The sequence below is a fragment of the Artemia franciscana genome, chromosome 4, assembly GCF_032884065.1.
Source record: "Artemia franciscana chromosome 4, ASM3288406v1, whole genome shotgun sequence".
NCBI lineage: Eukaryota > Metazoa > Arthropoda > Branchiopoda > Anostraca > Artemiidae > Artemia > Artemia franciscana.
In genome coordinates, this window is record NC_088866.1 from 41504481 (window position 1) to 41528085 (window position 23605).

At 35.3% G+C, this 23605-nt stretch overlaps 1 protein-coding gene across 1 annotated transcript in view; it reads right to left on the reverse strand.

The window, feature by feature from the left end:
* Positions 1 to 1723: 1723 nt before the first annotated feature.
* Positions 1724 to 23605, reverse strand: part of LOC136026439 (NADH-ubiquinone oxidoreductase 75 kDa subunit, mitochondrial-like) — a 67849-nt gene continuing 45967 nt past the window's right edge. Inside the window, exons 8-12 of the mRNA XM_065703034.1 lie at positions 23125 to 23406; positions 16965 to 17150; positions 11284 to 11476; positions 7867 to 8177; positions 1724 to 1960 (exon numbers count right to left, since the gene is read on the reverse strand). Of these exons, the coding sequence (XP_065559106.1) occupies positions 1811 to 1960; positions 7867 to 8177; positions 11284 to 11476; positions 16965 to 17150; positions 23125 to 23406 (1122 nt within the window). The 3' untranslated portion in view covers positions 1724 to 1810. The remainder of the gene's footprint in view (positions 1961 to 7866; positions 8178 to 11283; positions 11477 to 16964; positions 17151 to 23124; positions 23407 to 23605) is intronic.

Consider the following 23605-nt stretch of genomic DNA (forward strand, 5'->3'; position numbering starts at 1 on the left):
AAAAATTAATATGAATAGGGCTAATAACCCCTATGCCCCCTTAAGATCAGAACACAATTTGCTGTATAATGTTTTATAAAGAAAATATGTTTTAAATATTTTCTCCTTCCTTAGAAATTCCATAAATAAGAAAATATCAAAACTTTAACGAGGAAATGTCAGTATATGTCAACTTAACTGACAATCCATAGTCATTTATTTGTTTTTTTTTTCCAAGGCACAGGATAAAAGATAATTAAATGCAATTTGAACTTCTTTCAGTGCACAACAAACTACAATACTAACTTTTTTTAAGTATTATATATGTGTTACAGACGCTAAAATTACAACCACCAACCTTTTTAGGCCGAGGCTACAAAATTAATTGTAATTGACTTCTAGAACATACTCATGTCTCTACTTATAAGCTCAAAAGTCAGTAGATATACCGCGACTCTGGCTATAGTTACGTCCGAAGTCTTTAGTATCATATGGAGCATTTAATTCAAATATTTCTTGTATGAAATAATATATGCTGGAGTTTGCTATTCTTAATTAGTACGTCTTTTTGCAGAGGTACCAATCAGGAGGGGAAGCGAAAACAGCCCATCAGGAGTTTGAGAGACATCTCGTTTCCTATACATCCACTAATTGAATCGAGCAAAATTGTCCAAAATAAGAGGTATTTCAACGATTTACTAGTTTAAATTGTAAGAAAATGCTTTTGTAGAATTTCAAAAAAAATTATCCCTCAGAGTTCTTAGATTTGAAAAAAAATCTTATTTTTCATCTTCATTGCAGAAAATTGAAACTATCCTTGCTCCTCCAACATTTTTGTGAATTGGTACCCCTGTCTTTTAGCATTTACAATACTGCAATTTGCGAAATGCTTTTTCTGTGTCTCCCTGCTGTATTTAATATTGTTTCAATAATTTTCTATTAAAGCATAGTTTATTTTACATTATTATCCAAGCGTTTTTTTTTGTAAAGATAGACTTTGTTTTATTTCCAGTGATGGGTATGTAAAAATTCAGTTAAGTCTTCTTACTGGAGTGCGACTTATTGGTTTTGAGTTATTGATCCTTTGCTGTAAGGGCGGGGCAGTGTGATCTCGTTAAATTGGATATTGTTTTAATTTAGAACGGACATCAGATTTTTAACAATGGCGTCAGTTTACGAAATTTTGTGCGGGGAGGGGTGTATTTATCAAAATCGAGGAGGGATTCGTAGTTTTTTCAATAAAAGTAACATTGAAGGTATTTTCAACAAAAATACCTTAAAAGGTATTTTTCAGAATCTTGGGGAGAGAGGGACAGGGGGCAAAATCATCCACGGGGAACATGTCCTTCCCTTTCAATTGATACCACTTTTCTGTCTATTTTTGGGATTTTTCTTTTGTTGCATTTTTTTTGCGAAATATCGACAATCACCTACATAGTTTCTTAGCCTCTCCATTATTTTACCTAATTGTTATATCTCTGCTATGATCGTGATCATTCCAGTTTACAAAAAATAACAAGATGATCGTATTTCTTCATACCATGTAAAATTATGGACACAATTGGGCTTTGTATTAACTTTGAAATTATTTTTGAAAGTTTTCAATTGCTTTGAAAATGTAACGAAATTTGGACTGGGTCGCAACTAAGCTGTCATATAGATTAGGAAGTACTCAACTATGAAAAAATCTATTGTTTACTCTATTGCCTAATTTAACAAGACAAAGGTAAATGTTTAGACACCATGGGTTTATATACATTTATTCTCCTTAATCGTAAAAGCGCAAACAATGAAGAAATATTATTCTAAACCACATATGTGGTTAACTATATCAATACTTAGAGTTCTTTTGTTTCCTCACGGCTTGGACACATTTGGACATAGTAAGGGAGGCCCTGCTGATTGGGTCTGTCATGTAGAAATCTTCAAGCTGCTTCAACGGAACGTCTATGGGTGTCTTGTCCATTTTGCCTTTGACAAGCTAAGAAAAGACACTTTTATATAACTTTGTCATAAGAGAAATCACATTCATGATAGCACATATTACATGTAATAATCGACACAAGAAAGTAACTTAATATATTAATAAAAGTAGTTAAATAACTGAGACAAAGGAAGGAGATGCTCAATATCTTAGTACTATCCTTTCTTTAGAGGTATTTAAGACAAACTCATCCCTCCCCATGCACACATAAACTTTGCTGCACTATATTTTCAAATATAGAAACATTTTCACAGAGAAAATTTTCTCCCCAATTTTTAGCTCTGCTGATAAAATCTTATTAAAAAAGCAAATGATATACAGGGGAAAAGAAATACAACATATGCTTCTTCTTCTTCTTAAAAAAAAAACACACCTGGAATCCAAAACGGAGTCCTTTCGGGAATGCTTGACATGGGTACGACTTCTTTTGAATTCACTAGTTTACAAAAAATAGAAAAATAACTAAATAGCTGGCTACACTAAGAAAGAAAATACCATTCCTAGGCACAAGGTGAAAGCCAAAACTGAGACTTTGTATTAAACCATGTGCCAATATTTGTTCATATGACATTAAACGGTCTTAACTTGCAATAAACTGTTGTTGCATGACCGTCTACTTCGCTCATGCACAATGGATTTCTGCTTTAGAGCATTCGTAATTAACGATAAACTATACCAGTTGCCTACCATCTGACGAAGCATTACAGTAAACATGTTATTACCTAGAATATACAATAGATTTATTACACGAATAGTTTATACTGGTTGCTTATCCGACAAAGCATTATATAACATACTAATAACATGTAGAACCTAGTATATACCATAGATCTATTACACAAACAGATGATGTTGGTTGCTTACTATCTGATAAAGCATTGCAATCAACATATTATTACCTAGTACATGTCATATATCTATTATATGAACAGATACCAGATAATATAGATAAACCAAGAAGTCCCATTTTTTGGTCTTCAAACTATTATAGCGTTACTTATCTGATAACTGAATATAAGATCATCAGCCGGTTCTCGGGCGTTTTTTGCCTATCACCAAAATTTTCTTCTTGGTTTTATGACAATATCATCAAAATGTACTCCTATTGGTGTAAGGAACAATACTACTACTACTGCTAATAACTCACCATAGCACCAAGCCGCCTGAGACCAACACAGCTGCGCAAGCGCCTCCTCCAACCCAATCTATTCAAAGCCTCCCTCTTTACATTCTCCCTGGAAGTTCCCATTTCTTTAGATATTGATTTATGACAACCTCCCACTTCTGACGAAGACGACCTGTTTTCCGTTTAGCCCTAGAAGGTTGACCGAAAAGGACATCTTCGGCAATCTGTCATCCTTCATCTGCAGAAAGGCCGAGCCATCTCAACCTTTCTTCCATTATAGCCCTAGAAAGCGGGATTGAACAACATTTTTCGTACAGCCTACTATTTGAAATACTGTCATTCAGCCGGGAACCCAGAACAATCCGAAGGCAATTTCTCTGGAAAACATCTAGTAAATTTTCATCCGCTTTTCGGAGCGCCCATGCTTCAGAGCCATACTTGACCACTGTCATCGCTGTAGCTTCCAATATCCTAATCTTGGTTTGCAGACATATCTCCCTATTCTTCCAAACCTTTTTTAACTATTAAAAACACCCTGAGCTTTGGCTATTCCACTTTAAACATTTTAACAATTTTCTAATTGATTTTTTGACAGTATCATCAAAATGCACTCCTATTGGTGTAAGGAACAATACCTTCATTTTGTAAGCAATTAGCCAGAAAGAGTAAAACTGGTATTTGATATTTTCCGTATTGCCGTCAGAAAAATGAGGTCTGAGCAAAGAAAATAAGAAAATAAGAGAAATCCTTTGGCCTTGATAATCTGATGACCAAAGACCTGTTCCATGCTTGTTTACGTTGAGAAAACACTATATATTTTATGGGGCAAACGTAAAATGTCAAAATAACAAGTAATTCGTCTTGGAATCGTATTTAAATTTTAAGTTATCTGAAATTCATACGCCACCTGTCATAACTGGATAGTACAGTTATTATGAAAGTCCCTTATTAAAAGACCAAGGACAGTAACATGAAGTCTGATTGTTTGAATAACTTAAGTAGAACCTTATACAACCATAAATATCTTAAAAAGTTAGAAAAAATCTGGAAATTAGTTTTTAATGAAGAAGTCCTCCATGTGCAGATATGCAGTTTTTGGCAGTAGGGACCGTCAGATTAAAAAAAGAAACATAATAGAAAATTAGCAAAAAAACAAGCTAAAACATCTTACACATAAATAACTTAAGAAGATGCAGCTTTCCCTTGTAAGTGTAGTTGTCTCAACCAACAGATTGTTTATGTTAGAATTTTAGTGTCAGAAATTCTTGTCAAATTTTAAAAATTAGTACCACTTATTATTTTCAAGTTTCGACGAGGTAATATTCACAAAAATATGGTACTTTCCAAAACTTCAAAGATTTTGAAAAACCAGAAGAAAAATTCAGCATAAGATTGGTTGAGAAGGATAGTTTTATATTGATCTCCTTGATATGTTAGGGGGTATTTTCAAAGTGTCAAAAACCATGTAGCTTTTTAACTATCCCGATTAGCCATATCGACCACATAACTTTCCTCTGGAAGATCATGCTTTTGCGTAACACTAGCAATCATGTAAAAACACAGGTTCATACATGGCATTTTACATGTTTATTCCGATTCCAGTATAAGAGTCGATTCTTTTTAAAATGAAACTTAATTTTATTTCCTACTAGGTATAAAATTTCATACATTTACACCTAAAATATAAAAATGTTTACATAATCTAAAGCAAAACTAACCAACCAATTTCTGTCCTGTCTTTTCACTTGTCTTACCATGTAGACAGCAAACTAATTTTACGCAAGCAACTTGAACCTTGGAAAAAAATTGGTCAAAGTCCAGCGGTCTAACTTTTTTAATTTATCCTGATAGCTAAATACAGCAAGAGATTTCTATCTAGAAAAGAAAAAATTCAGCTTACCGAGCTTTAACCCAAATTAAGCAGATAATTAATTTAATAAGCTTTAATAAGCATTGTTTAACAAAATTCAATAGTTACAATTACCTATTGAGTGCCAAAAATTTCAAAAATTAATTGTATTAAGCTTATTGAACGTGGAGTTTGTTTCACTCTCTTCTTATCTTTTTCACCCGAAGCTCAAGATATTTCCGCTTGGACATAGTACTCGATTAATTGCAGCTTGAATAGTTCAACACCCCAATAAAATTCTCTTCTTGTCTTTTAGACCCAATTTTCGTCAACAAAATTGTGTTTCTATAACTAAATTTACTAGCAAACCCACATCACCTGACTGAACGTCCGCTCCTTTAATATCCCCTTGCCTTAAAACTTCGATTCGGTCAATAACTATTAACGTCATTTACAAAAAAAACACAGGTACCGTCAAGTTGTTTACCTTTAAACTCTGACAAAGAAATGATTTTCAGGTATATATATATATATATATATATATATATATATATATATATGTATATATATATATATATATATATATATATATATATATATATATATATATATATATATATATATATATATATATATATATATATATATATATATATATATATATATATATATATATATATATATCGATTAATTGCAGCTTGAATAGTTCAACACCCCAATAAAATTCTCTTCTTGTCTTTTAGACCCAATTTTCGTCAACAAAATTGTGTTTCTATAACTAAATTTACTAGCAAACCCACATCACCTGACTGAACGTCCGCTCCTTTAATATCCCCTTGCCTTAAAACTTCGATTCGGTCAATAACTATTAACGTCATTTACAAAAAAAACACAGGTACCGTCAAGTTGTTTACCTTTAAACTCTGACAAAGAAATGATTTTCAGGTATATATATATATATATATATATATATATATATATATATATATATATATATATATATATATATATATATATATATATATATATATATATATATATATATATATATATGTATATATATATATATATATATATATATATATATATATATATATATATATATATATATATATATATATATATATATATATATATATATATCTATATCTATATCTATATATATATATATATATATATATATATATATATATATATATATATATATATATATATATATATATATATATATCTATATCTATATCTATATATATATATATATATATATATATATATATATATATATATATATATATATATATATATATATATATATATATATATATATATATATATATATATATATATATATATATATATATATATATATATATATATATATATATATATATATATATTACCGCGAATGTCCGAAATTCCCTTTTCTCTGCTTGGATTCAATTAGCTTTGAGAGTAAGCCTTTTCAGTCCTAGGCACAGGACTAATAATTATATAATGGTAAATTTAAAGTTAGGTTAGAATACGTTAGTTTGTTTAAGGTTAAATTTGGCTCTAAATATAAGAAATGGGTTAAAAACTAAACCTAACCAAACCTAATCTAACCTAACCTGTCATCCTCACACCTTGCATTAAATTGAAAGAGTAGACTGGCAATACTGACTAAATTCAAAGAAAAACAAAAAAGGTATTTCGGACATTCACCGCTGAAAGTCGACATTCGCCAATTTGCGGACATTCGCGATAACATATACATAAATAAATAAAAAAAATTCCACACTAAAACAGAGCAATATTGCACTTAAATCCTTAAAAAATTCCCATTTTCCATAGAAAAAAAAAAAAAAAATTCAACTAGACACCAATGTTTAAACAAAAGCTAGACAGGAATCAGCTGAATTATTTTAACCCTAACACAACTTATACCGACACTGAAACTGCTTCTTGTTCCATCTATAGAAACATTTAATTTGTAGATAATTCATTTTCAAGGTTTGAAGATACTCGGGTTTCCATCCCATAGTAATTCTATTATTTCCTTCTAAGCCTCGTAAACTATATCCCCTAGACTTTGCGACTAACATACAGACGTAATATGCACCAAAAAGGGAAAAATTATTTTGTCATTAGTTCCACATACATATTTATCCAGAGCCAACTTAGGATATCACAGACGTTTTTCTTATTAAATGTAAACTGTAGAAAGATAGCAAAATCGCTGTTTTACGTAGAAAAACTAAAACCTTAAGACTGCAGGAAAATAACACGAAAAACTTGCACAGGTATCAAAACATTCAGATTTTACATTTTCTAAGTGCCCAGGTTATGAAACAAATCGAAATGTTTAAGAGGGCCCATGTATATATTGACAAGCAGGAGAGAGCCAAACCTTGGGATTTCAGTCCTGAGCAACGGATCGTAAAAAGAATATATACATTAAATGTCACCTTTAGAAATTACATTATGTGTATACATAATTAACATTTAATATATTGAGATTTTTCGCAAGCGAATCTTGAGACATTGCTGACTTTTCAGTGACAGCCCTATTTCTATGAAAAAGGTCATACTTACTAATAAAGGTAAAGGATAAGGCACCAGAATTTACAGTTGTCTACGGGCAGGAATGATCTCCGTTTCATTGCCCTTTAGCCAGGAAGTGAAAAGGGGGTTGAGGGCCAAACATCCTGTGCTTTCACTAACCCTTACTGTTCACCTTCCCCAGATTTGCTTAGATGCTCATTTAGAGTTGGGCCGCCACTGACCCCGTTCCACACCCAATAACAAGCAACACTAGGATCCGATCCCCCGTTCTCACAGAAAAAGGTTTTCAAGTCTAACGGGCTAACCACTCGGCAAGGAAAAATAAATTCTATTTTACACCCCCCCCCCCCATGGAAACAAGAGCATTATAAGACAAGTAAAACTAACCTCAGCAAGTTTAACCGCCTGGGAAAAGTAGTTAGCGTCCTCGACATCACCATATCGTGTCAAGTTCGGGGAGATCTCAGTCAATCGCCTCCTAATTTCTTGATGATTGTCATATGGAAGAGGTATGCCTAATACTTCAGAAATAGCACGGAGGATTTTCCAGTCTTCTCTAGCTAAACCAGGGGCAGTAATAGCGATATTTGTTCTCTGGGCACGGCCTTCCATATTGACATAGGTCGCTTCTTTTTCTGTATATGCAGCACCAGGTAGTATAGCATCTGCCATCAAAGCACCGTTATCCCCATGATGACCTAGTTAAATAGAAAAGGAAGCTAGCAATGAATGCGAACAATAAGAAAGGAGATACAACTATATTGCGTGGGATCCATAGAAAATTACAGAGATATACACAAATGTTTATAAACTTTTTTTTTTCAGTTTTATAGGCACAGATAGGTCTAGAGATTGAGACAAATCGCTTAGAGCCTTAATTTAAAAAAAAAAAACAAAAAAAAAAAAAAACATTTTTCATGTAAATAAAACCCCATTGATCTATCTTTATATTGCAATTTAAAGAGCAATACATTTTTTTCCCCAGAGGTGGAATGGTTTTTGGTATTCATTAAATAAAAAACAGGTTATTTCAACTAAAAGTAAGGAGCAAAGTAAAAACTTAAAGGAAACAGAAAATATTCCATATATGAGGGGAGGGGGTTACGCAGAGTTTTTGGTACTTTAAAAAGTGTCTTATTCTAATTAAACAGCCCGGTGTCTCAGGAATCGTGCATAAGGAATTGGGACAAAAAGACAAAATTTATTGGAAAGAACAATATATTTAGGAGGGGGCAGGCCCCTTCATGTACAAAATAATATCTGTACGTTTTAAGTTTTAAAGTTGCTTCTTACTTCCGATTGAAAAAATGACTTTTTTAATTTTATTCCTTATCATTTTGAAAATAATGTCGACAAATTCGACTCCTTCTCCATGGAAATTCTTTCCCCCCCAAAAAATCCTCAATGAAGAATCCCTCCGACGCAAAATTCCCCAAATTCTCCATACTGTAAAAAATGTAGTAAAAACTACATTTCTGAAGATACAATGATTGTTTGGCAACGCTGTTTTCCTATCTTAACCAAGTGTAATCCAACAATCTTCAAAAGTCAGAGGATATAAGAATAAATAAGTTTACCTACTTTGCTAATAAGTGACCCTATAGAGTGGTGTATCACCCTAACTTGCATTTTTAAGGTCAATCTTGTTATTTAAGGACTTTCTGTTTGACCTTGTTTTAATTAGCCCGCTTGAACACTTGGTTTTAAACTTGGTGCGCGCGCACTGTTGTCACTATTAGAACGGTAGAGTTATGGAGAAAAATAAAGGACCATCTAACTCAGTAGCCCAAAAAAGACCAAGACATTCACATAAAAAAGGTGTTGACGAGTACAAAGGTTGTGACTCCAAATTGCAAGATGACAATTTTGTACTGCTTTGCGACTCGTGCGAATCCTGGGTATCCATCGTATGCTTGGAAATGACAGAGCCGGAATACAACTTATTCACAAAAATGACTCGGACGCTCGGGTCACTTAGGTAATTTTGCATCTCAAGTAGAGTCGATTGCGTCGTCGGACATTCTTGCTCCATTTGATGATTCGGATTTCTCACTGACTGAAGTTTATGCTATTCTTACAAAATTGGATACGTCTAAAGCGCCGGATACAGACGGTTTCCCGAACATAATTATAAGACAAATTCGCCATGAAATTGCAGAACCACTTACTTACATATTTAACTTATCTTTGGCGCATGGACTGTGTCCTTCAGGGTGGAAGAAGGCCTTGGTAAAGCCACTTCACAAAAGTGGCTCCAAGTCGGATCTAAAAAAATATCGGCCGATTTCAATTACCTCTATTTTTTGCCGAGTGATGGAAAAGTTGATTGTTTCACGCGTTCAAAGGTATTTTCATGAAAATCCTCTTTGGAATCCTGCTCAGCATGGTTTTCGAAAAACGTAATACTCTAGCTTCTTGAGGTTATTTTGGATTTTCCACGTTTTGTTGATTTAGCTATACCCTTTGACTGCATTTATATTGACTTCTCGAAGGCATTCGACAAAGTTTCAATACCCACCCTTCTCCAAAAATGTGCAGCTTATAAACTGGGTAAAAAAACAATTGCATTTATTGCTGATTACCTAAATGGAAGAACTCAGCAGGTTGTTGTTGGTTAAGCTATGTCATCCTCAATTGATGTGTTAAGCGGAGTCCCCCAGGGTAGCTGCCTGGGCCCAATTTTATTTTGTTTATTTATCAGTGATCTGCCTTCCTCTGTTCAGCATTCTGCTGTCAAGATGTTCGCGGATGATGTAAAACTTTATCTAACAGTACAAGACCAAAACGATGTGCAATTTTTACAGGAGGATCTTGACTCTCTAACTTATTGGTGCGAATCTAATTCCATGTTCATAAGCCCTCCTAAGTGTGTTGTTCTACACTATACTCGTAAACTCCCACCTGTGTATGCTTACCAGCTGTCTGGTATACGAATCCCTTCTAACAAAATAGTGCGTGACCTTGGCGTATACTTTGATACCCAATTGAAATTTGATAAGCATGTTTCGGAAATTGTAAAGAATGCAAATTATCGTTTGTCGTCTATAAAGAGAAGCTTTAGTAAGCTTAACCTTCGTAATTTTTTACTACTGTATAAATCGATGGTCCGCCCTCTTCTTGAGTATAATACTTCGGTTTGGTTTCCATTAAATCTAACGGATGAGCATAGGGTAGAAAAGGTTAAGAGAAGGGCCGCTAGGATGGTCCCATACCTTCAGCGCCTTTCCTATCCGCAGACTTTTTAGGCTTCAACTCCCGTCGTTGAAGTTTCGTAGACGTCGTAGTGACCTTATAAATGGGTTTCGTATACTTAGAGGAGTGGATGATGCTGATCCAAATTTATTTTTCAAATTTAGCCATTACCACTCTACTCGTCAGCATGATTATCATTTATATCCCCCAAAACCCCTAAAAAAAAAATTGGTCAACTATCTTTCGTTGGTAGAGTTGCCGGACCATGGAATGGTTTGCCTTTGGAAGTTGTCGAGGCAAAGAGTGCTCGAATTTTTAAGAGTGCATTAGTAAATACGCCTTTTTATTTAGACGCTTTTGCTTTGTAGTTTCGTGTTATTTAGAAGTTTTTGCTGTTTAGTTTGTCGTTGCCAATTTACTTTAGATTAGTATTATGATTTTGTGTTTTTGCGACAAGCATTGATGCTTACCGCTATTCGTAATAATAAATAAATAAATAAAGCAATGGAGAAAACATGGCCAGCATCCCGATATTTGGACTGGACACATTTATGAATAGCGATATGAAATTTCGGCATTGAAGAGAAAAGGCACGGATTGCAAATTTATTACCTTGATAGATAACGAAACAGTCTTTAGGCAAATCCTCTCGGGTAATTGCTCCCTCGTCAGCACCTAATAAAAATAGTACTTTCGGTTTAGCTTCACGAATAGCAGCGACACCAGCCTTATATCCAAGATCCAAAGCTGCAACCTGTGAAGCAACTCTATGCAAGACGTTCAGTATCTTCCAGTCATTGTCAACCTAGGCGGACAATTACATAATTAGTAGCAATTTTTGACTTTGAAACCAACAAAAGGACTGCTCATTAAGAAACTACTAGTCAGGATCAACTATGTTTTATTTTTTTTTTTATCAAAGATGAAATTTAAGTCAAATTAATTAAAATTGGAACTCGCTTCAACAATGAGTTAGTAATCATTCCTTGAAGTACTAAGGACACCAAAATATTTATCACGGCTAGATCCATCTTAGGTCTTAGATCCATTTTAATTCATACTTGAAAGCCAAGATTTTTTAAGACTATTCTTTTGGGTGTTTAAAAGTCATGAAGTTTTTAGGCAATACTGCATTTTCATCAGTGTTGCACCGCTGAACCATGAAAATAAACAAGCAAAACTAATGATTCCCTTAGACAATTACCCCTCCAAACAAGAGCTACACCTTCTTCAGCTGTTTCATGCCATACGTTTTTAGCTTATTTTCAACCAAGTTTCCTTTTTTTAATTTGGCGCCGACTACTGCCGAAGCTATATTTGGAAGACTTTATAAAAAAAACTGATTTTCCAATTTTTCCCAATTCATTAAGCCATATGTTTAAATAAGTTTCTACTTGACTAATTCAAGCAATCTGATTTCCTTTTCAGCAGCTTTCGTACTTTAATAAAACAAATAAAATTTTGACTAAAATTACGCGGCATCAAAACTATTATGTAATATAATTTTTAAATTAGGTAATTTTTAACAGAACTCAATTAAGCCATTTTTGTACTTAAGTTTCGCTACAAAATTCTTCAATTGAAGTGTCATGGTCTCGTGTGTACAGCAAAATTAGTAACGGCTATTCATAACGAAAAAGGAAAAAGAAAGCTCAATCATAAATTACAAGAGTACTTACAGTAAAAAAAGAAGAAATTTTAAAAGAATTTGTATTTGTCAAGCATTCCTGCATAGACACATAGGCTACCTGCATAGACACAGAGTGAATGATTGCACCAGAGGTTCAATTACTCGTGGGATGCCTTGGCCAAACTTCTTTGGACGAGATACAGACAACAGCTCGGTATGATGATCAGTCGTGTGCAATTCGTGCCAGTTGAACAATGTGCTGCTTATGGTATAACTTACCAGTCTAAGTTACCTTCGTTGTGGTTGGATTGCATCGGTGGTACCTTCAAGCGAAATTTTTGAAAGGGGAATGGGAGAGATTCTTTTGGCATGTCTAAACCTCTAGTTTGATTTAATTCCAGATTATATTAGGATATGTTTGCCATCTTTGCACCTTCTCGTTGATCATATGTTCAGTGTAGCCAATCCTCTTGCATTGTTGCAGACATATCTCCTTTTGGACTCAAGGAGATTGCGCTTGTTTTTTTTACTTTAGAGCCATACAACTACATCACACACAACTATTGTTACAACTATGTCACAGTTATTATTACACAGCTATGTAGAATAATTAGTAGATTTAAGCCGGCCCAGCAACTCAAGTCTGAAGCTTTGACTCGGTCAAAAAAATATGGATGATTTTCGACCCGACATGATTCAAACTCATTACTTTAGGACTGCCACGAGGAGCCTCACTTTTGATTATGTTCACAAGATAAGGCTAAAAGCAATATGCTTTTTTATACATAATCATAGAAAAGAAGATTATTCAAATCCCCAATCCAATAGGTTGATCGATAAGCTTAATATCCTTTGAATTGAAATTGGTGGAACGATTAAATCAGTGGTTACTCCTAAAAAATCCTGACACCAATAATCTAATTTCAACAACGAAAAGGGTTTTAGAACCAGATGCAAAACAGCTACGCACCAGCTAATGTGGGGCTTAGAGCAAGCAGCGAGAATCAAAGAATAAGTTTTAGGCATATTTCTAGACACAAATGCTGATGATTTAAGCATCCTAGATAAAAATGTTAGCAAAATGAACGGATTTATAGAGGTTTTGCGAGTTCATGGTGGAAGAATAGGTCTAAAATTAATGTTGAGAACACTAAGTCACTAAAACTGAATAAATGAAGCTGAAGAGGTGATATTGGGTAACTTAAGATCGACCAAGTGAACACCTTCACTTACCTAAATGGTAGCAATATCGATACTACAAGGCAGTATTATTAGTAACCTGACAGCGGGAGCATTGAAGATGTTAAGAGCAGAATTAGGAGGGTCTAGGGTATTTTTTCACAGTTAAAATGTTTGGAGGAATAGGAAGATGAATCTGGGAGCCAAGATCAGAATATTAGAAGCTACAGTGATGACAGTGGTCAAGTATGACTCTGAAGCGTAGGCACTCTGAAAAACGGAGGATTTGCAAGATGTTGCTGCAGGACATTGCTTACGGATCAATATACCTTGACCGACGGACTGACTAACCGCATCTCACACAGTAAACTTTACGAAAAATGTGGTTCAACTCTGCTTTCTAGGGATATAATGAGAAAAAGATTAAGATGGCTAGGACACACTGTATGGGTGAAGGATGACAGGTTACCAAAGATTGTCCCTGTGGGCCAGCCGTCTAGGGCCGAGTGAAAATCGGGCCGTCCCTGGACGAGGAGGGAGGACGTCTCAAGGAAGGGTTTAAGGAAAATGGGACTTCTTGAGATGGAGTGAATAGGGAGGCTTTGAATAGACTGGAGAGGATGAGAGGAGTGCGTAGCTATGCTAGCCTCAGACGGGTTGATGCTACAAGGAGTTGCTAGTAGTAGCAATAGAAGAGACGTTTGATGACTCCATGCTTTAATCAACAGAAACATCGATGGGAGAAGGAAAAAAAGGATAAATCTATAATTATTATTCACATATATTCAGAACGAACAAGTAGTCATTAAGCTAAAGGGCATGGGGGATAGAAAAATCAAATTCTATCCTGAAAGGCAGGCCTCAAGGAAAAGCGAGCCTCTGGAATCATATTACGAATATTTTTTGAGCCTGTTGAAACGGCATTCTGAGTAATCTTAATATACACCAATGATCTAGTGTCTCTCCTACGAGGCAAACGTCTGAAAACTTTGCTTGAATTAGGACAGCACATTCTAAACAAGATTCAGATATGGGCGCAAAAGCATAAACTGTGTTTTCCTTCCGGGTAAAGTGACAGAATTCAAAAATGTACTGTCTCCCGGTATCGCTAAAAAACAGGTGAAATACCTGAAAATCGTAATTGATCATCAGATAAGATGAAAAAGCCACTGAGCACAGTAACCATGGAAAACTACAGGGCACAGTAACCATGGAAAAGCCAGAAAATGATGAGTAAAGCTGGGACTTAACTCCAAAGAAGAACCTGTAATTATGAAACAACTAATTCTAGGTCTATCGTCAGGTGTATTTGTTTGAGAAATCTCAACTCAAATTCAGACACATATGATCCCTTTTATAAGAGTACAAAGGGCGATTCCAGACCATCATAAAGACGAGTAATTAAATAGAGCAGAAAATCGCACTACTACATAAAAATAGCGTAATAATTCACTATATAGATGGATCAGGAGAGGAAATGTTTGGAATAGAACATGCACCTAAGAGACTGGGGCCATTAAAAAGAGCATGTAGGAAGATTTGCATCATATCTGATAACCAAGCATACCTTAGACCTCTTGAAAATATAAAAAGCAGGCATAAAAGTAAATTGGAGTGCTATGAAGCTTTAAACAGGCTAGCATACAACAGTAACAGCAATACACGGATATGAGCTCTGGTATATTTTGGGGTCACAACTAATGAATTGGCTGAAAAAACAGCTAGGGACAGGGTATCGATCGCTCGTTATAGACATAAACATTTCATTTCTACCATTCAGAGTTGCTGGGAAGCTGCTATAGGATAGATTCTTGAGAGGGCGTAACAAATTTGACAAAAATAAAAGGGACGTAAAGACATAAAGGAAGTAATTTCAAAGTCTAATTCCACACTGACCAAACATTAATTCTTCAATTTGCCTAAAATGTCAGATGGCTGTGGAAGCAAGAAGATATCTAATAGAAGAACATCCAACCGGAATTAGATACTGACTGGGGACCCTTCACAGATTTAATGTTAAGCTGGAGGGGAAAATTGTGCAGGGTTGGGCGCGACAGCTGGTAGAGCATATAATAAGGATGGCAAACTCTTATTTTATTCATTATGTATATTGTATTACTATTTTTTTTCTTTGGGGGGGGGGGGGTTGGGCAACAGGCCCTTGTAACCTGAGCTTCCTCTAAGTTTGCTGAGTCCAGCCATAACAATAATAATAACAAATGGCTGCATTTCCAGACACATTGTCAGTTATCCAAAATTACTGCGAAATTGAAGAGTTACTGAGTTTTACTTACCCATAAATCATACTCTTGTAAGAGCAATAAATTAAATTTAGATGGGAAATTGGAAAAAATACAACAATGAGAATATCAACTATTCTTCACAAAGTGAAATCATGATTTTAAAGTTATAATGGAAGAAAAGAGAACCTTATGAGATTTTGAACTTTGGCGACTGAACATGAGTAGATAAAGATTAAAAACTACTAGGGAAACCGACGGATCTAAACGTTAATCAGCGTTTTTCTTCACGAATCATTTTCATGTCAAATTTAGTGTGCACAAAGTCGGCATGGGTTGGCTTGAAAAGATTTTGGCAGATTAAGTAAATTAGTTGACCTGAAACAAGTAGACCCACTAATGACATCTATGCAGCAGTTTTGGACAACCAAAAAATGAAGAACCCTCAAACGCTAAATAGCGTTGGCGATTTCTTCTTTTAAACACTAGGAACAGTTTTCAATCTTCAAATTTTCCATCCTTATTGCAATATTATGCAAGAAAATTAAGTGAAATTCTGAATTTACGGTAGTGATTGCTGCATTTATTCTGTCAAATTCCGGGTCAAAAATCAAAACTGACAAGGCACGGTCGCTTAAATATTGATGATGAGGTGACAAGGGCAAGTCTTTAAGAAAAGAGTCATTCGACTTCAATCAGAATACTTATGACGAATGAGTGGTTTTGAGAACTGATGCACGCTCCTCGGACAGAAAAAAGACCTATCACACAGAATGATTTAATTGAATAACTCACAAAAGGTAAAACAAAGGCTTTCAACCCCAGATTATTCGGAGTCGAGATAGTAGATATTACAGACATTTATCCTACGATAATCCATGAAAAATTATAAACAATAAGAACACACACAGTTGTATATATCCAAGGCTCTATGCTCAGGAATGCAAGGAATTATGGTTAAAATTAGTAATTACAAAATTACAATCACCAGCGGTTTTTGGGCCGTGGCCATAGTAGAAATTTCAGTTTGAGATAAAGGAAGAGTGCTCGCTGATGTGCCAACCTTAGACGACTTAAAAAGTACAAGAGCTTTTAGTATTAGTAGCAAAGTCTATTTGGAATATGTAATGTTGTTGAGTTATTCTAAATTTTGCATAAGGATATTATGTTTCTTCTAATAACCTATTGATACATAAATCATATGACAAATGAAAAACAATAAGATGAATGCTTAAAAGACTCACTTCTGATTTTACACGTAATTGATGAGACAACTTCTGAACCGTTGTATAGATAGCAGCACCATCTTTACGTTGCAAGACAGTCGATCCAACAATAATCAAGGGCCGTTTCGCGGCAGCTAATTTCTTAGAGAATGAATGCTTCCCTTCAAGCAGCTTTTGTAACTCATCTGTTGAATCGCCCAAGTGCTAAAAAAGACTTACATAAAAATTACATACGAGATAACACACATTAAAAAAGAACAGCACATTCAAGTTTTTCAACCCTCTTTAAATTCCCCTCTTCAACTTTCTCTGTAAGCTATCACGTTTGAAATAGATATAGTAAAAGAAAATCAATAGTTTATTATCTCTTGTAATGTATAAATACACCAAATAATTGATTATTTGCCAGTAAGATAAGTAGTCTAAATTATTTGACTTGTTTAATGAAATAGCTTAAACCATCGGCGAGTAAATATTTCGTAGTGTGGTATGCTCTTCATAGATCAGAGCCCTCTGTGGAATGTATTCCTGTCTTAAAGTTCGCCTGATACTTTCTTTATAATCTAAAGGCGTTAGCCCTCCAATGTACCATTCTGCTTCTGTCCAAACACCCACTCCAGTCATTTTTGACATTCTTGTTGCGCATGAAACGTACCCATCAAGGTGCGTTTCCTTCCCCTCGCTCTTCAACAATGGAGTTCTTGACCCGAAATTCACTGCTCCCATGGCTTCCATCCTCGCAGGTCTAAATTTGTGTCTCGTCTTCTAAGCAGACGATATTCTGAATTTGAGTCACACTATCCTGCACATTAGCAACGCTTTCACATCACAAAACTCGGTCTTCAATTCAATGCTGAAAAGTCTGAAGTAGTATTCTTCAACTGGAAGCAAGCATCACCACCAAATATTTCTCTCAGGAACAGTAGGATCAAGCCAACTGACTAAATCACTTACCTTGGTCTCCACATTGGTTCCTCATGCTCACATTGAACAGCCGAGTCTTGCTATATCTTATGTCTTTCGTCACAAACAAGCTACACTTACAGCACGGTCTGCTTCTGAACCTTTTTATTTCTGACATTTAGTTCTGGCACCGTCTTGAAAAATGTTTATGAATTCAAATAATTTAAAGCTCCATTGAGTTTCCTTTCGTTTAAATTTAGTTTCCTCTCTTTTCGCAAAATATCTTCTCCCATCTCCCCCATGGACCCACGATTCTTAAATTGTCAGAATATTAAACTTAGCTGACCCTGTAATCTCAGAAGCACAAGAAGATCAGTATTAATCCAAAAGTAATTTGTTGTCTTTTATTATTGTTGGTTCTAGTGTTTATTGTAGTTTTGATGGAAATGATGTCCCTCGAGTAAGTTTTGATATTTCGAAGCCACCCCCACCCCTAAGAAATATTCGAAAGGGTGCATTTTTCGCGAAAAATTATCATTATCGGGGCATAGTTATATAAACATTAAACTTAAATGTAGAAAACGGGACTCGAAGGAGGGATTGGTAGCGTTCCTCATATATAAGCCAGCCTTTGATCAAATAGTTAATAGTAACAATCTGTAAGGAGAGCAATCCTTCACAATTGAAAAAAAAAAAAAAAAAAAAAAAACTTGACCGCAATATATGCAAAAAAAAAAAAAAAAATATTAACGCTGATTGTAAATATACAAAATTTACTAATTTGGAGTTTATTTTTAGAAACTATTAAAAAGCGGAAATTTTTATAATTTTAGAAAATTATATGGTGGAGTTAAGCAATTATGAGAAGGTTATACATCAAGAGGTATTAAGAAACAAAAATTTGCATTTTTTTTTTTAGAAAGTTTTACAGTGGAGCGAAACAAGTATATGAGCTCTGCACCCAGTATTTACAAAACAAAAAGTTTCTTATTTTTCAGAAAATAATTATTATGCATGCACAATTGTGTTTCCACCATGGGTGATTGGATCAAACCTGTCGTCATTAATTATTAAAGAGGAAATTTATTAATATCGTCGTCATAATGTCGTCATTATTTAAATGAAAATTTAAGATCTAGTGCTCTTTACTGGTAATAAGAGATCACTCTTCAGAAAAGACAAAATATCTTGCATTTGACCAGTAAAACAACAATTTAGGCCCTAACGTGCCATAATTGTTATCGAGCTAAAATGCAGAGAACTACTGAAAGGGTAAAATTTAACCTCTTAGTCTTAGTGGCCATTCTGGTGTCCCGTATACAGCTCGTCTCTAAACATACATGAAGTTCTAAAAAAAAATCATAACTATAGACCATTAATCAAAAAGAATTAGCAATTACAGAGGACGTTCACCAATGGTATCTTTTATGGCAATGGGAAGGGGTGAACCTTAAGAATCTAAGAGATATGTAAGATCAATATTCTCGAGCCATCTACGAGAGGTATTTTAGATGAATTGAATTTATATTTAAATGATGAAATTTAATCTCTGACATCCCTCACCCTTTGGAAAATACTTACATGAATGAACATAAGATGAAGCAAGCAGTATGGGGATTGAGGGGGTAATAATTCTTCCAAAATTCGCAAAACTTAGATGCGACGAGTGGGGGGCGGTGTACGCCTTGTATTTAGGGTAACTTTGAATACAGTATTAAAAAAAACACAAAAAATCATACCAAACTAAAGCGCGATGTCAAAAAACAAGCCGAAACTATCCCATATACGAAGGGAACTACCCACTATTCAACCCCTCACTCCAAGTCAAAGATCTTTCGTTACTTTAATGAAAGCATTTATGGGTGCAACAAATGTAATTAATGGGCAATTGCAAGTGATTTGCCAATAGCAACTTGAAAATATAATTTTTATACCTAGAGAGAATAAGCAAAGAGCTTCCATTGTTGAAAACGCTTTTTATCCTGGGAACAAGAGCTAAGAGCTCATATGGCACTTGTGACGAGGCGAGAAGAGCTAAGAGCCAAGAGATCATATGGTATGAGCTCTAACAAAATTCTATGAATCAATAGATTGATTTAAAAAGGAAAATATGAGGCTTAATGCCGGTCAAGATTTAAAATAAGAGCTCTGAGTCACAAAGTCCTTCTAAATATCAAAATTCATGAAGATCCGATCACCCACTCGTAAGTTATAAATACCTAATTTTTTCTAATTTTTCCTCTCCCTTTTGCCCCCCCATATGGTGCTTGGTACCAAGTCAAATTGTGCAGCTCCCTGACACGCCTACCAATTTTCATCGCCCTAGCACGTCCAGAAGCACCGAACTCGCCAAATCACTGAACCCCTCCCCCAACTCCCCCAAAGAGAGTGAATCCAGTACGATTCTGTCAATCACGTATCAAGGATATTTGTTTATTCTATCCACCAAGCTTCATCCCGATTCCCCCACTCCAAGTGTTTTTCCAAGATTTCCCCCTCCAACTCCCCCCCAATGTCAAAAGATCTGGTCGGGATTTGAAATAAGATCTCTGAGACATGAATTCCTTCTAAAAATCAAATTTCATTACGATCCGATCATCTATTCGTAAGAAAAAATACCCAAATTTTCATGTTTTCCAAGAATTCCGGTTTCCCCCTCCAACTCCCCCGAATGTCAAAAGATCTGGTCGGAATTTGAAATTAGAACTTTAAAGCACAAGATCCTTCTAAATATCAAATTTCATTAAGATCTGGTCACCCATTCGTAAGTTACAAATACCTCAATTTTCAAAATTACCCCCCCCCCCAATTCCACCAAAGAGAGCAGATCCGGTCCAGTTATGTCAGTCACGTATCTTAGACAGGTTTCTATTCTTCCCATCCAGTTTCATCCTGATCTCACCGCTTTAAGTATTTTCTAAGATTTCCGGTCCCCCCAACTGCCCCCCCCCCAATTATGCTTGATCCGGTTGAGATTTAAAATAAGATATCTGAGTTACGAGGTCCTTCCAAATATGAAGTTTCATGAAGATCCGATCACTCCTTCGTAAGTTAAAAATACGTAATTTTTTCTTATTTTTCAGAATTACCCCCCCCCCATTGAGCGGATCCGTTCCAATTATGTAAATTACGTATGCAGGACTTCTGCTTATTTTTCCAACCAAGTTTCATCCCAATCCCTCCAATCTAAGCGTTTTTCATCATTGTAGGTTTCCCCACCCCAAACTTCCCCCAATGTCAGTAGATCTGGTCAGGATTTAAAATAAGAGCTTTGGGACACGATATCCTTCTAAATATCAAATTTCATGGAGATCCAATCACCCGTTCGTAAGTTAAAAATACCTCAGTTTTTCTAATTTTTCAGAATTAACCCCCCCCCCCCAACTACCCCAAAGAGAGCGGATCCGTTCTGGTTATGTCAATCATGTATCTAGGACTCGTGTTTTTTTTTCCACCAAGTTTCATCCCGATCCCTCCACTCTAAGTGTTTTCCAAGTTTTAGGTTTCCCCCTCCCAACTCCCCCCCCCCAATGTCACCAGATCCGTTCGGGTTTAAAATAAGAGCTCTGAGCCACGATATCCTACTAAATATCAAGTCTCATTGAGATCCGATCACCCGTTCGTAAGTTAAAAATACCTCATTTTTTTTTAATATTTCAGAAATACCCCCTCCCCCCCATCTACCCGAAAAAGAGCGGATCCGTTCCGTTTATGTCAATCATCTATCTAGGACTTGTGTTTATTTTTCCCACCATGTTTCATCCCGATCCCTTCACTCTAAGTGTTTTCCAAGTTTTAGGTTTCCCCCTCCCAACTCCCCGCCTCCGTCACCAGATCCGGTCGGGATTTAAAATAAGAGCTCTAAGACACGATATCCTTCTAAACATTAAATTTCATTGAGCTCCGATCACCCGTCCGTAAGTTGAAAATACCTCGTTTTTCTATTTTTTCGGAATTACCCCCCCCCCCCCCCCAACTACCTCAAAGAGAGCGAATCAGTTCCGATTATGTCAATCATGTATCTGGGACTTGCGCTTATTTTTCCCATCAAGTTTCATCCCGATCCCTCCACTCTAAGTGTTTTCAAAGATTTTAGGTTTCCCCCCTCCAATTCCCCCAATGTCATCAGATCCGGTCGGGATTTAAAACAAGAGCTCTGAGACACAATATCATTCCAAACATCAGATTTCATTAAGATCAAATCACCCGCTCATAAGTTAAAAATACTTCATTTTTTTTATTTTTTTCCGAATTAACCGGCCCACTCCCCGCCCCAGATGGTCAAATCGGAAAAACGACTATTTCTAATTTAATCTGGTCCGGTCCCTGATACGCTTGCCAAATTTCATCGCCCTAGCTTACCTGGAAGTGCCTAAAGTAGCAAAACCGGGACTTTAGGTTTCCCCCCTCCAACTCCCCCCAATGTCATCAGATCTGGTCGGGATTTAAAATAAGAGCTCTGAGACACAATATCATTCCAAACATCAAATTTCATTAAGATCCAATCACCCGCTCATAAGTTAAAAATACTTCATTTTTTCTATTTTTTGCGAATTAACCGGCCCCCCAATCCCCCCCCCAGATGGTCAAATCTGGAAAACGACTATTTCTAATTTAATCTAGTCCAGTCCCTGATACGCTTGCCAAATTTCATCGTCCTAGCTTACCTGGAAGTGCCTAAAGTAGCAAAACCGGGACCGACAGACCAACAGACCGACAGAATTGGCGATTGCTATATGTCACTTGGTTAATACCAAGTGCCATAAAAAATGGGAAAAATTACATTTTTCCCATTTCAATGTGCTTGTCCATCATTCGTAAGTTATTGAGGGCACAAATGCAAACTTTGATGTAAAGAGCGGGAGATGGAGCCCCCTTATATGCATCGTAATTTCTCTTTACTTTTATTCAAAAAACTTCTTTTTTTAATTTAATTATTGTAGAAAAAACGGCAAGAATCACCCCCTCATATTACCAGATACAGATCAATTATTGATGACTTATATTTTTAGTATATTGCTCATCTTTGCTAAATATTGTAATAACGACACTGAAGTCAAGAATAAAAAGTAGGAAAGATGCATTTTTTACCAACAATTTTAATCTTTTTATATAATTATGTATTTTTATTTTGGCAACTACTTACAAGCTACTTCTATACGCTACGTTACCACGTGACGGATAAAATTAGAATAAAATTAGTTTTGCTTTAGAGCATTTTTGTCTCATTCTGAAATAAATTTACTGATCAAAACGGTGACAGTGAAATACTTACCGCATATTCATACGACAGGTCTACTTTTGGTCCAAATAGAGCAACATCAATTTCATTTTGGACCCACGCCTTCCTTATGCGAGCGTTGAACAAAGGAGCCTCAAATCTGGGATTTGCTCCAATTAAAACTACCAGGTCAGCTTCTTCAACACCAGCTATTCTGGAATTGAGGAGATAATTCGACCTCAGGTCTGTACCTGCACCGTCCATGGGGAAAGCTTCTTCGGTACAAAGAGTCTCGGAGTTTAGTCTGTTGAGTAGATCTTTCAAACTGATTAAGGCCTCGAAAAGAAACAAATAAATAGACATAACTAAAAAACTTATGTTCAATTTGATTTTCTAAAGTATGGCCTTAGATTATAGTACAGCATTAAATAATTAAAACTGAGATCTTATTAAACTAGCTTTGTATTTTGTTATTAACTTAGACAAAAAATAAAAATTTTGTCTGGGAAAGTAAATCATAGAGACCTGTAACACA